Genomic DNA, 13016 nt, shown 5'->3' with positions numbered 1-13016 from the left:
CTTTTAGTTCATCCACAGATTTTTTCATTTCCTTTTCAAGAAAAAACCACCAAGAGGATGTGAGTCCTCAGGTGCATTTGGCTGTATAACTAGAAAACAAAGAGGAAAAATGTTGCCTTTCCACTACCATTTAAAATAGTGTTACCCTCCATATTCATTTTATTGTTCCTATTGTTTTTCCTGTTTAAACTCCATTCCTCCCTCCACTTCCACCCAGAAAACATACTGGGAGGAGGAGTGTTCCTTAGAAGATACCAACAACAAGAATGTAATGAATAAGCTGTGTTCTTAATTACTCAGCTGTTTTGCAGCTAAATCTTTTCATAGTTAACAATAGATAAAGATCAAGCTCAATTAATGCAAGCTGGCCCCAAGTCTATCCTGCCCTTGCTGCAAAATGAGATTGACTGCTAGGAAAAAACTGTTGCCATCAGGATTGTACTGAAGGATGATTTTACTTTGAAATGCATCTTGGAGCTGCTTTCACTGTGTGCTCAGTGACAAATTAGCTAAACTGAATGACAAAAGTAGTCCTGACAACTCATAATTCTGTAGAGGTAATGTGGAACACAAAGGAAAAGAAGGTGAATTCCATTTCCTCCTTTTCATCATGCATACAATTATCTGCTGAGTATAAATAAAATGTCTCAGTTGTGGAAGCTGAATGAAATTCAGTGCATGCCACTGCTGTTTTTAAGGCTGAAGTTAATTGCAATGGGTACTTTTGCAAGAAATTTTGATTGCAGAGATATTACTACTGTTAAATGCAGTACGAAAAGAGAAGAATCTAGTCTCCACCTCTGAACATTAATCTTCAAAAGTGATAAAACTGAGGAAATTACCTTATTTCTAAACTGAGTAGACATATTCTGGAATCCTGAGACACAGTGGACACCAAATAGTAAACTATGAATTTAAAGGCAGTTGATACCACAGTCGATTCTTATTTCGGGGGGAAAAATACAAACAAACCAAAAACCCACTAACATAATAGCATCCAGAGAGTAAGGCACTAGGTTCTGAAAATTAACACTGATGTAAACTGACCTGTGTTTGTAGGACACATGAGGAAAAACCACACCAAAGAGAGCCACAGATGCATCGATGACAGATACTCCTAAAGGAAGGGGACCAGGTACAGCTTCACCAGCAGGGATGCGCAAATAAATAGAAGAGGGATCATGTTCCAGAGCACCACTTCCAGATGCACTGTTTGGCTGAAGCTGCAAAATGCCACATAACATGAATACCTCTGAATATACCTTTGCACATAAAACCTGGAACTAGAGATAACCAAAACACATATGCAATAGCTTAGAACAACAAAACAGTTTACAAACACCTGAATGCAACTGCAGTGCCCCCATGCAAACACAACAGTATTTACAGGGTCAGCTGAATCCTGAAGGGTCAAAGCAGTTAACAGCTGGATAAATACAAAAACTATCACTCCTGGTAGTGAGAGGTGGAAAACAGAGAAAAGCAGATTAATTCTGGTACTAATAGTAGCTTCTGAATCACTGATTATGAAGTAGCATTTCATAAAAAAGGTCATTCATATATACAATAATATACAATACCGTATATTAAATGATCAGTTTTGGCTATGATGTAGAAACAGTAGAAAACAGTAGAAACAGTACTAAAACTACTAATGCTCCTATCCTCAAGAAAATACTTTCTAACCATCATTTCTTCAGGAAACACAATTAAACAATTATCTATTTTCTCTGAAGAAAATTTTATATTCCTGTCAATTATTTAATCATGAAACCAAATTTGAATCCAGTAGGTCTATATTCTTCTTAAAGGCTCAGAAAACAACAGCAAACATTTGGTGAGACCTTTGTATCACTAAAACAAAATGTGATCAAGCAGAAGAAAATCACAGAATTATAGAATGTTAAGGGGTTGGAATGAATCGTAAAGATCATCTATTCCCAGTCCTCTCTGCCATAGGCAGGGACCCCCTTCACTAGATCAGGTTGCTCAAGGCCTTATCCAATCTGGCTTCAAACACTGACAGGGCTGGGGCATCCACAACCTCCCTGGACAACCTGTCCCAGTGTCTCACCGCCCTAAGTGTGAAAAAGTTCTTCCTAATACGTAACCTATTTTCCTCTCTTTCAGTTTGTACCCATTACTCCCTGTCCTATCACTACAGTTCCTGATGAACTCCAGCTCCCCTGCAGGCCCCCTTCAGACACTGGAAGATTGCTAGGAGGCCTCCAGACAACGTTCTCTTCTCCAGGCTGAACATATCCAAGTTCCTCAGACTGTCTTGGTAGGGAAGGTGCTCCATTCCTCATATCAACTTCAAGGCCTTCCTATGGACTTGCTCCATGTCCTTCTTGTGTTGGGGACACCAGAACTGTACACAGTTCTCCAGGTGGGGTTGCATCAGAGCAGAGGGGCAGAACCACCTTCTTGAACCTGGTGGCCACGCTGCTTTTGATGCAGTCCAGGATTTGCTTGAGTTTCTGGGCTGCAAGTGCACAATGCCAGAATCCTGTGACAGAATTCTGTGACACACTACAGATCTTCACTTACCAACAGCGCCATGGTTTTACAAGTAAGAGGCTAACAAAAAAAAAACGAGGGGAAGGAGCATCCCAGAAAACTCTGTGGATTGAAGACTGCACTGGAAGTCTACTATGTCCACCACAACAAACAAGGCAAGTTTATAAAAACTTTTTCTGCTTTGACATGCTGCTCGTGGCTCAGAAACAGCTTCCCTTTAGTTTCTCACGTTTGGTATCAGTCTTAGCTTTTGGATCTGCTGCATCAAGCCTTCTCAGAAACCTTTCCATTATTAGATGGGCTGTTGCAGAAGAGGCATTTTCAGCCAACAACATTGTGTCAACATTTCCAAATGAAATGCAAGATTTCATATTACACCTATAAAACCAGTTAAATCTTGTTTTGTTGTAACACCACTTGTGATATTGACATTCTGACAGCAATTTCATTATAAAACATGTTAAGTGGAACCTACATTTCTCCTGGTTCAGAAAAAAAACATATATATATGAGAACAACTGCTAGACTAGGAAGATTGGGGGATGGGCTGGGAGTGTTGGGTTGGGTTTTTTTTAAAGAAATTAGGCTAATTCACTAAGCACAACCCTGTGAGTAGCATTATGCAATTTATATCTCAGCTGCCGGTAGTTTTTAATCAAAACAGTACCCTGTAGATGGAAGAACTTATATCTAACAAAGCTCTGAAATAAGATTAAAACCAAGGCATGAAGCTTCAGTTTTAAAAGGCTTCCCCACACACACATGACACAGAGAGGGCAGATAATTCATTATTCCAGTTTTTTATTACCTGATCTTCAATTGACTTATGATCCGTTTCCTGCAGCCAAGAGCCAAGCAAAACACTATCATCATAATGACAAAGAGACCTTAAGAGTGATGTGGTTGTATTAGCAGAGTTGTCTGTCAAAGTAAATTCCGCTACCAACTCTCGAAGCAGCGCATTAAATGATCCTAAAAAGATAAATATTAAAAAGAATCATTGCTGCTTTTTAGCCAAAACATTCCAGCTACTGATCAAAAGTTACACATGTACCATTACTTCGATTTTAGAGGTAGAGAACAGAGAAGTAAACCCGACAAGACTAGAGTTGAGAGCAAGGCTTCAAACAGAACCCTAGGTTCTCAATTCCCAAATCATGGGTACCCAAATATCCAAAGAACGGATAAGGTTGAGAACCATTGGGAGTCATCTAGTCCAAACTCTCTGCTCAAGCAGGGTCCACTAGAGGACATTACTCAGGATGGTGTCCTGTTCTAAACAACAGATTGGGTCATTCCTTCCAGGACAATAATCCAGATTTTGAAAAAATTTGGTCATCCATATGCTCATGTAAATTTAATGAAATAACAAAAACCAAAAAACTAATCTGTCAGACCCTGTGACAGTGCCTGGTAATTTAATAATAGTAGATCTGTCTAATACAGTAAATCAGATAAAAACAAACAAACAAAAAACACCTCAAGCAAAAACAAAAACACAAACAAAAAAGCAACATTGAAACCAAAACTAAACCTTCATTGTCATATCTGTCTTTTCAGTATACTAAAAAAACATGAAATAATGTTCTCCATCTTTTAAGTAACAATGACTTAAACTACCATTACTGGATCTCAGAACATAATCTTCATACCTCCCAATCCTATAAACAGGACCATAACTTTTATACTGTGTTACTCTATGAATGTTTAGCAATATTCATCCTCTGTAGTTATACTGTCAAGATGACATACAGAAGATGAGGAATATAGTACAAGATTCTTAGAGATTCCTAGAATCCTATTTTCAATCTTGTATTTGCTTCAAAGGTAAACACCAAAAACACATCACAAGGAGCAAGCAGAATTTATACTTTATTAAAAATTGTTAAAAATGTATGTACCTTCATATGTCTTTGGAGGCAATAAAGCCAATATATCATAAAGTCTTAAACGAACCATAGCTGCACTAGCTTTGAGATGAGCTCCATGGGCTTTAATTACTGATGGAATGCTACAGAATTAAAAAAGAAAAAGAGACAACCAGAAATGCTGTAGTTACTGAAAAGAGTATTTTCAAATTTCTTTTCACAAGATATATCTCTAGCCAAGGCAAGAAAACAGTGTTCAGAGAACTACCCTGGACATCACTCAATTATCAGTACATTTTCAGAAGTAATTGTACAGAGAAGACTTTTAAAAGAAACGAAAATACCAAAACAACAAAACCACAACACACGCTGCCCTAAATCAGCGAAATGCACCTCCTCAGAAGAAAGCTCTATTTTAATTAGGGGTGGGGCAGAGGAAAGGGACAGACACCAAACCACAAAACCAACTCAAGACTATGTTTTATTTTTATTCTGTAAAATGCTGTAAGTCTTTTCATTAGTTCAATTTATAAGAGAAGAGCTTTTTGAATAACATCTAGTATACCAGTATCTTAGTTTTGTCATTTCTTGCACAGGGATAAGCAAACCATGAATTCAAAAGCTCACTGAACTGGAAATCAAAGCACAGTTACCAAAGTTACCACTGTAGGCCCTTCAGCAGTAATAATTTTACAAAGCTAAAGACCACAAACACAAGGATAAAAGTTTTTCTTCAAAATGGATGTGCAGCAACAGTGCAGTACTATGTCAGAACATGAATTAAAACAAATTAGTTGTAGCATTTCAAGAAAAGACAAAAGTGAATAAAGAGCAAAAACTGCCTACTTACTGCGACATCATTGTCATGGCACATTCTATGGGTGTCATCAGTTTCCTGATCACATCCTCAGTAAGCAGCTCAGGACAGTGAGCAACAAAACTTCTCATAGCTAATAACAAAAAAGTTTAAATTAAACTTTCACTGAAACAAACAAATATAAAACATAAGCAAGATACAGATCCTAGGAGAATATGAAAAAAGCAACAATTAAAAATGTTTATTCAAAGACTGTATGATATCCTCCAAAAACTGTATGCCAAAACCAGGTCACATTGATGAAAGTCTGACACATTTTACTCATTTTCAAAGAAAGCAGGAAAGTTACGAGAGTTCTCTCTGCAATACTTGGGATCACGTTTTGGTTTACTGTACAGGTGTAATCTCAAAGTCTGAAATTCTTACCACACAGAGCTCCAGCACGGCCTTCCAACGTTACTTGCCAGGTAAAAGAATCTCCTCTCGCCTTCTCTGCTTCCAGCTCCTTCAGAGAACGTGGAAACACATTTCGCCAGAGCAGCAACATCTTAGGCAGATGATACCGAACAACAGAAGGACCTATGCAAAAAAAATAAAGTGACAGTATAATAAAAACACGTATTTAACTGAGTGTGAAAAATCTGCTGCGAAGGCTTTTGCTCTTTGAGCTGTTTTTGTCTTATTTCTGTTCTCCTTTTCTCCCCATTTGAACAACAAAAACCAAATTAAATTCTTTCTCATTTCTAGGTTAAAAGTGTGGCAAACAACTACTATACATTAAGTCTGCTTCTTGATATCAGTACCAAAAATATAGGAAACAGGCTATTCTATACACAACCATGTCCTATGGAACCACTGCCAACTGTTTTTTTACTATCTTTTTTACTTCAAATTTTTTTATGTTACTGTTCTGAAGGCAAGTTCTTTAGCCTACCATAACTTGTCCAAAAAACAAATATAAAAATAACTGATAGTTACTGATTATCTAAATTACTTTGTCAAATTTTTTTCTAAGCTTCTGAAAAAGGTCTAAAGCAAGTACATTAAAAATACGTTAGAGAAAGATAACCAAAATAGGGATACACTGTTAGAAAAACATGACAATAAACTGGCAAAAAAGAGACAATTTAGAGAAATGAGATTAAACATAAAATGGTATTTTCTGAGAGATCAAAATACTGCAGAACGCATCAAAACTTTATCATATTTTCCAGTATAATAAAACTCAAAACAGAAAAAACACTACTACTGCAAAATTCAAGAGTACACCTAAAACCTCTCAAAATACAGCTTCTGATACTTCTGTTATGGCAGATACGAATGTGAGGCTGGGTCTTTTAAAAAACTGAAGGGCTTTTAAACTGACAACACTTTGAATCAGTACTGTTGCCTATCTAGAGGTACACATGCAGTTTGTTGGAATGCTCATTGCATTTACTTATGGTCTATTTCTTCTGCACCACAGCATTAAGGAAGGAAGACTATGGGCAATTTTGCCCTCTCATAGAATGACTAAAGGCTAGGTTTCTAAAAACAGAACAGAATTTTTTTTTTTTTTAGGTATGGCACCTTCTACTATCCTTCAGCTTACATAAACTCTAACACTTTATCTCTCCCCAGCATAACAATACTACTGAAATAAGTGTACGAACACTGTTTCTCCTGTATAAATACTCTTATGCTAGATACTGAACTGATTATGTGTATAGGCCATTTGCCAGAGTGGATAAGCAGAAATGTTGGACAAGCTTGAAGTAAAAGAAAAAGCAGACCATTTTTACAAACCTAAAGTCATGAGTGCTCCAAGTAAAAGCCATCCAGCTTGAGTCCGCTGCAAGGAGAGCCTGCTGTTTTGTGCAGCAGTTCGTAACAGATCCTCGGCAATACTGACCACCATCTGCACCAAGGACAAAACACAAGAGATTTAAAAATATAAATGAAACCACTGCAAGCTACTGCTACTTGTTCACTCTTATAGACTACATATAAAGATGTTCTCAAATCATTTAAGTTGACCTTGGAAAAAGAATGAATGCACATTACATTTCATGCAGATGATTAGTGCTTTTCATATGACAATACGGCTAGAAATATTCTCATCAGCAGTTATTTCAGAGATTTTCCAATATTTCAATTTCTCTTCAGCAAATTCAAAAGAGAGAGGAAAACAGCTGTTAAATATTGCTGTACAAACATGTACTCTGGCCACTACTCTCACGCTAGGCACAAGTTTAATTTCAATAATGCTTTAACTCACTAGCATGCCACACATTTTGCAAAGCTATTACTTGTAGATAAAAAGGTATCTTTTAGCACACTCGCAGATGAAACACTCATTATCTCACCTTTCCTTTGGCATGAGGAATACCTAGTGGACACTGATGCACACCACCTAACAATGCAGCCATTGCAAAACTGTAGCCACTAACAGCTTCAGGGGAGGTCTTCAGATTGTTGAGTCTTTCTGCACATCTGTCTAAAAATGGAGTCAACTGAAAAGGCAATGCCACGGCTACACACCGCAAGCACCACGCCGCAGCAAGGCGAGCGGCCATGCTGGGATGAAGAAGAACTGAAGTTACTGTCTCCAACAGACCTACAGAAAGGAGAGTTTACAGTCTTTAACTTATGCTGGTTTTAATACACATAGACAAGTAAACTGAATCAATACTAGACAGTCAATGTGAAAGTTAAGAAAGTCAGAATTAAGAGTACTTGAACTTTATGACTTTGCCTTTTCCTTTAATGAAAGAGAGAGGTGTTATTAGCATTATAACGCTCCACATCAGATTCTACCAGCAAAGTTGGAGCTGTCAGAGCCATAGAAGAGACTTCTACTTGAACACTGAAAAGAGGTAGCAACGCCGTATAAGGAAACAGGCACTGGATGTGATGATTCCCACAATGTTTTACACAGATTGCCAATAACAGAGCAACAGTAAGACTGTCTTTGGTTTTGTTTCACATTGTAGCCAAGCATATGCTACAGATGTCACTGACTGCTGTACTCTGCTTTTGACACAGTGCTGTCTCCTCTGCATCATGTTTCCAGCCTTCTACACTCTACAGAAACCTCTGTGCTTACTCAATCCCACTTTCTGAGTCCTTCAGTCCAACCTGTCTCCACACCAAGACCTTCTTTGGTCCAGATCTTGGAAAACTCTTACTTCAAACCCCCACTGCTGCTTTATCTCTTGCTTTCTCTTGAGTTAGTGAGCAATTTCCACCTGCTTAGTTCAAGCTGCTAACAGAAATAATGCTGAGATAGTCCCCTCTATTCTTATGGGACGCAGCAGCCAGAAGGAATAAATACAGGCAGTCTCCCCCATGCCACAGCTGGCACAAATCAGTAGGAGAAGAATATCATATGCATCAAGACAACAATCTGCACAATGAAATATCTAAAAGAGCTTGAACTTCCATTGGAAAAGACCATAGGCATCCACAAACTGAAAAAACTTCTAAAACTGCAACACTACAGCATAAATGTGGATTCAGATACTGAAACAAACAAGAAGAAAATCTCCCACAAACCCTAGTCAACTTAAGACAAAGAACCACTTTTTTTAAATGGCACTACCCACAGCTTCACCTGAACAAAATACTTTTGCCTTCCTGCAGAAATTTGGTATTTAAAGGCAATACAGTTTTCCAGGAGCAAGTATTTCAGACCTTACATAGCAAAACAATGTATTTCCTATAAAACCATTATTGTAAACAGACCAATACCAAAAATTACAACTTTACTGACCCTAAGAAATAGCTTCAGACAGACTCCAATCAAAACAGCTTTTTAACACTTTGTCAAACTTGAACTAAAGTTAGGGTACTAAAAACAATGAGCTGGACAACTGTAGCTACCTGGAGTGCTACAGGAAGTGCCAGCTTCACTGATTTATTTCTTACATATTCATTCATTATTTAAGTAGATTTAACGATATTTCATATTCATTGCTCAAATGCCTCACAATCTATTTCCATTTATTTGCGTACCTATAGAGGGTTCTTGAATAAGGGGAGATGCAGTGGCATTCAGACTCTGAACCAGACTACCCAATTCCTGGAGGGCACACACCATTACATGCTGGCTTGCAGCTACATCAGCAGCTCCTGATTTATTTTCACTGTTAGCATCATTCACTACTGCTTCTGCAGAAAAGAAAAACAAGAATATCTTTCTTAACTACCATTTGAATCACACATGAGCTGCACAGGACAGAAAATGACAGTTTTGTTTTGATACCAACCCTATATTAAAACAAAATCACAAGTCTGGTGATAGTGAGAACTTGCAAAGCGAACACATTCTGGAAGGGAATAGTTTTATAGCTATCAGCCAAACACAATCATCCAAAGACCATAAAACACAGTTGCCCAGCAGTTACTATGGATGGCAGAGCACTAAAATTACAGCATTAACAGCATAACACAGCAAAAATAAGTATACAATACACAAATGCTGTATATGTGTATCTATACACAGTAACAAAAAAAATACAATCTTGACATATCTAGGTTTTGCATACGAATTTGCATGCATACACACTCAATGATACTGAGACCTTTAGTAATTAATTAATCACAATCTCTAATCATTTTAAAGATATCCAACTGAGTTCCTAGATCCCACTGTAGGTTCTTTCTCCTACAAAATATCCCAGAAGCAGCAACTGTCTTTTCAAAGAAAAGGTGCTTTAGTATCAGCTTAATGTCTGTGTGTCTACTACAGGTCAAATTTAGAAAATGGTCCATCTTATATGAAGGGAAGCTATTATTACCAAGTAAAAACTATCAATTTTTCATCAAATTCATTGGAATGAAAATGAAATAGTTCTTCCAACCAGCCAAATACACAATGGAATTTCCTGCAACTTTGATAAGATGGCAGGAAGAGTAATTTCTGCAACTGCTTCCCCTCAGAAGTAGCATTTCTAATAGTCTTATCTTCCTGGAAGTAATACTTATGGTAATCAGAAGCCTTTTAAGGTTCCATACTTACCCTATCAAAAAATAATTATGAGAAAAACCTGCAAAAGTCTCAATATCAATTTCATTTCCATAGGTTAAACATTGCTTTAAATGCGAATTAGATGACAGCAGAAAAGGATAAGAAACAGATGTACGGTAAATACAGGGATGTGTAATTCCAATTTACTTTTTAAATCTCCAGCTCAAACTAATTCATTTCATAAGAAACAAATGCCAAGACAATTTTGTCAGCCCTCTTAGGGATTCCATATTTGCAAAGTTTAGCAAAGGGATCATATTTTTCTTCTCTAATTCCAATCTTCAGATTACATCTTTACTTGTCACAAAATCCAATTGGCTATTATTATGGATGTTAGCAGCAGAGGCACAAGGACCTACAAGATCCTGTCCTACCTTCAGCACTGTTAGTAAAGAACTCTGCATGACTTTCAATACAAACTATCCCAAGATAGATGACACATGCAGATTTTTTTCTCCCCATTTCCATTCTAGGCTTTTGACATTGCATTTGCTATCACAGGATAACAAGCCAGTTTTATACAATCACTTTTCACGTAAAACTTACGTTTTGGATAGCATGTTTTAAACAGAATGCAGCTGAACTATCATTTACCATAACAACAAAATTACTCCTCACAGTAGAAGAAAGGTGAAAAACGGCTAACCCAGTATAATGACAGTAACTTTAAACTGGTCTCAAAACAAAGAAAAATGGTTCTCACCCACTGCCTTCATTTGTTTACCAATGGCTTGACATATATCTTTGGCAGCTGCAATCTGTGCTTTCTCCCCGAGTAAGCTGCCCACAGTTGCTCTCAGGATAAATGACACGCATCTTCGAGAGTAAACTGCCTCCACGTGGGTCTGAGTTGCACGAGGATGGGACACCAGATCAAGTACATGGGACAAAAAGGTAGCAAAGTTGCGCTCCAACCACTGACCTCCTAATGTTGTAACAAAGACAACGTAGGCCTGCAAAATTCAGAAGTCACACAGATTAAAGTCCAATTAAAACAGAAACAAAAGACTATATAAGACTACAGTTATACTTGTGTATTATGCAGAACAGTAGCAATACAAGTTAGTAATAAGCAACCCTAATCAGGTTAGGCAGTATGAATCCATGCAGTAGCCAAGTCTCTGTTGCTGAAACTATACTGTTTCAAGCACCAAGAGTAGCCCTTGTACTGCTATGTATACCATGAAGCATAAAATACTCTCTGCATGACAGCAAGAAAACCCAGTTCATCACTTTAAAAGTGTCTCTTTCTAAAAAATTTGAGAACACAATGTAAATAATAACAGCACCATCAGTGTGTTACAATTCACAATGAAGACCTCATGTACATCTCCCAAAATAGGTGAGTCAAACTAGACTTGTAAGGTATCAACAAATACAGAAGAGTGTATGTTTCCTACTAAAAGGGTTACAACTATGTATATATAATATATATAACATAAATTTTACTTAATTAAAAAGTTACAAACCTGGGTAACACCAACTCGCACTTCCCTATTGACAGATCCTCCTACTTTTAACATCTCTCCACCACTCTTCAGGAAACCAGATCCTCCTCGCAAAAATCCTGTGGCCATGAGCTCCAAGACCTCCTCAAGCGTGGCTCTCTTCACATTTTGTCGCATCACTTTTGGAAAAAGGGAAGTAATAGTTTGACCCCAAAGTTCGAACCAATACAAGCAACGATCTTGAAACCAGACTTATTAATTCAAAACTGTCTTGCAAAAATAAATCTACCCAAGATTTCAGATAAAAATTTGTTTTCGTTCTTAAAAAATAAGAATAATCACTTTTCCCAGATGATTTTTGTGGTTACAACAGATATTCTGCACTCTTTCCTCTTTTTAGCTTATTGTTTATAAAAATAAATAATCCACCTATGAGCTCTCATCTACTGGAACAGCAATGTGTTGTGCAACACTGTCGTGTAACATGGTACTGAAGGTGGAGTCTGCCCATTTAGACATGGAATCCAGAAGGGCTTGTACCTGTTGCTTGTTTTGGTATCAGTGCTGTAGCCATGACTGTCCCCAAAAGCTTTGACACTGCAACACGCACACCATAGTTTGAGTTTTCCAGAGCTTTGAAGCACAGGGTTGCAACATTCTCTAGTTCAGCTGTCCACATAAACACTGCTTCATTCTGTAATTCCAGCAGACACTGTAAGAAAAATAGACTTGCTAAGCACCAGGAGACCATTCTTACCTTTCACGTAAGTATCAGACTGCAATTGTCAGGTTTATTCAGCAAATATTTTAATATGAATATTTTAAGAGTTAATTTACACTCTCTCATATACCAAAAAACTTAGCTGAGTAAAGAATCAGAAGAGTCATAGAATAGGCTAATATATAAATAAAAAAATTAAAAGAAATCTCAAAGAAAGAAACGTTACGAAAAACCTCTCTCACTGAGGCTCACAGTTAATATATTCTATCTCATACATGTTTATGAAGTGGGGAATACGTTACTACAGTACCTGTGAAATAAATCAAATGTCTGAGCCTGCAGTATAAACTAGGAAGAATTTACCTTGCCCAACTAATTATCAAATTTCCTATCATACACAACAAGTCACAGTTCAACTACAGGTTCTTCACAGTCACAGTACAAGGACTTCTAAGGCTAGTGAAAAACACACCCACCTTGGCCACAGCACATCGTACAGCCATAGATCTGTCCGTCAGCAGAGATCGGGCATTCTTATAAATGTCACGGTGACAAGAAGCTGCTGCTCCTCCGAGTCCATTGAGGACTTTCTGCAAACTCATCAGAATTTCACTGCGGCCCTGAGACTGCACAC

The 13016-nt window shown here is 37.5% G+C and overlaps 1 protein-coding gene across 3 annotated transcripts in view; it reads right to left on the bottom strand.

The window, feature by feature from the left end:
• HEATR5B (HEAT repeat containing 5B) overlaps window positions 1-13016 on the bottom strand; it is a 57694-nt gene that overhangs the window by 38494 nt on the left and 6184 nt on the right. For all 3 annotated transcript variants that reach the window (XM_032683104.1, XM_032683106.1, XM_032683105.1), the window contains 12 exons: window positions 12859-13008; window positions 12202-12373; window positions 11683-11840; window positions 10917-11166; window positions 9199-9354; window positions 7551-7801; window positions 6991-7102; window positions 5632-5784; window positions 5239-5338; window positions 4422-4531; window positions 3329-3492; window positions 1048-1223 (listed from right to left, as the gene is read on the bottom strand). In XM_032683104.1, the coding sequence (XP_032538995.1) occupies window positions 1048-1223; window positions 3329-3492; window positions 4422-4531; window positions 5239-5338; window positions 5632-5784; window positions 6991-7102; window positions 7551-7801; window positions 9199-9354; window positions 10917-11166; window positions 11683-11840; window positions 12202-12373; window positions 12859-13008 (1952 nt within the window). The remainder of the gene's footprint in view (window positions 1-1047; window positions 1224-3328; window positions 3493-4421; window positions 4532-5238; window positions 5339-5631; window positions 5785-6990; window positions 7103-7550; window positions 7802-9198; window positions 9355-10916; window positions 11167-11682; window positions 11841-12201; window positions 12374-12858; window positions 13009-13016) is intronic.

This window comes from Chiroxiphia lanceolata, chromosome 3, assembly GCF_009829145.1.
Source record: "Chiroxiphia lanceolata isolate bChiLan1 chromosome 3, bChiLan1.pri, whole genome shotgun sequence".
In the NCBI taxonomy this organism is placed as follows: Eukaryota; Metazoa; Chordata; class Aves; order Passeriformes; family Pipridae; genus Chiroxiphia; species Chiroxiphia lanceolata.
Note: the sequence above shows the minus strand (reverse complement) of the source record. Positions and strands in the feature narration are given on the sequence as shown.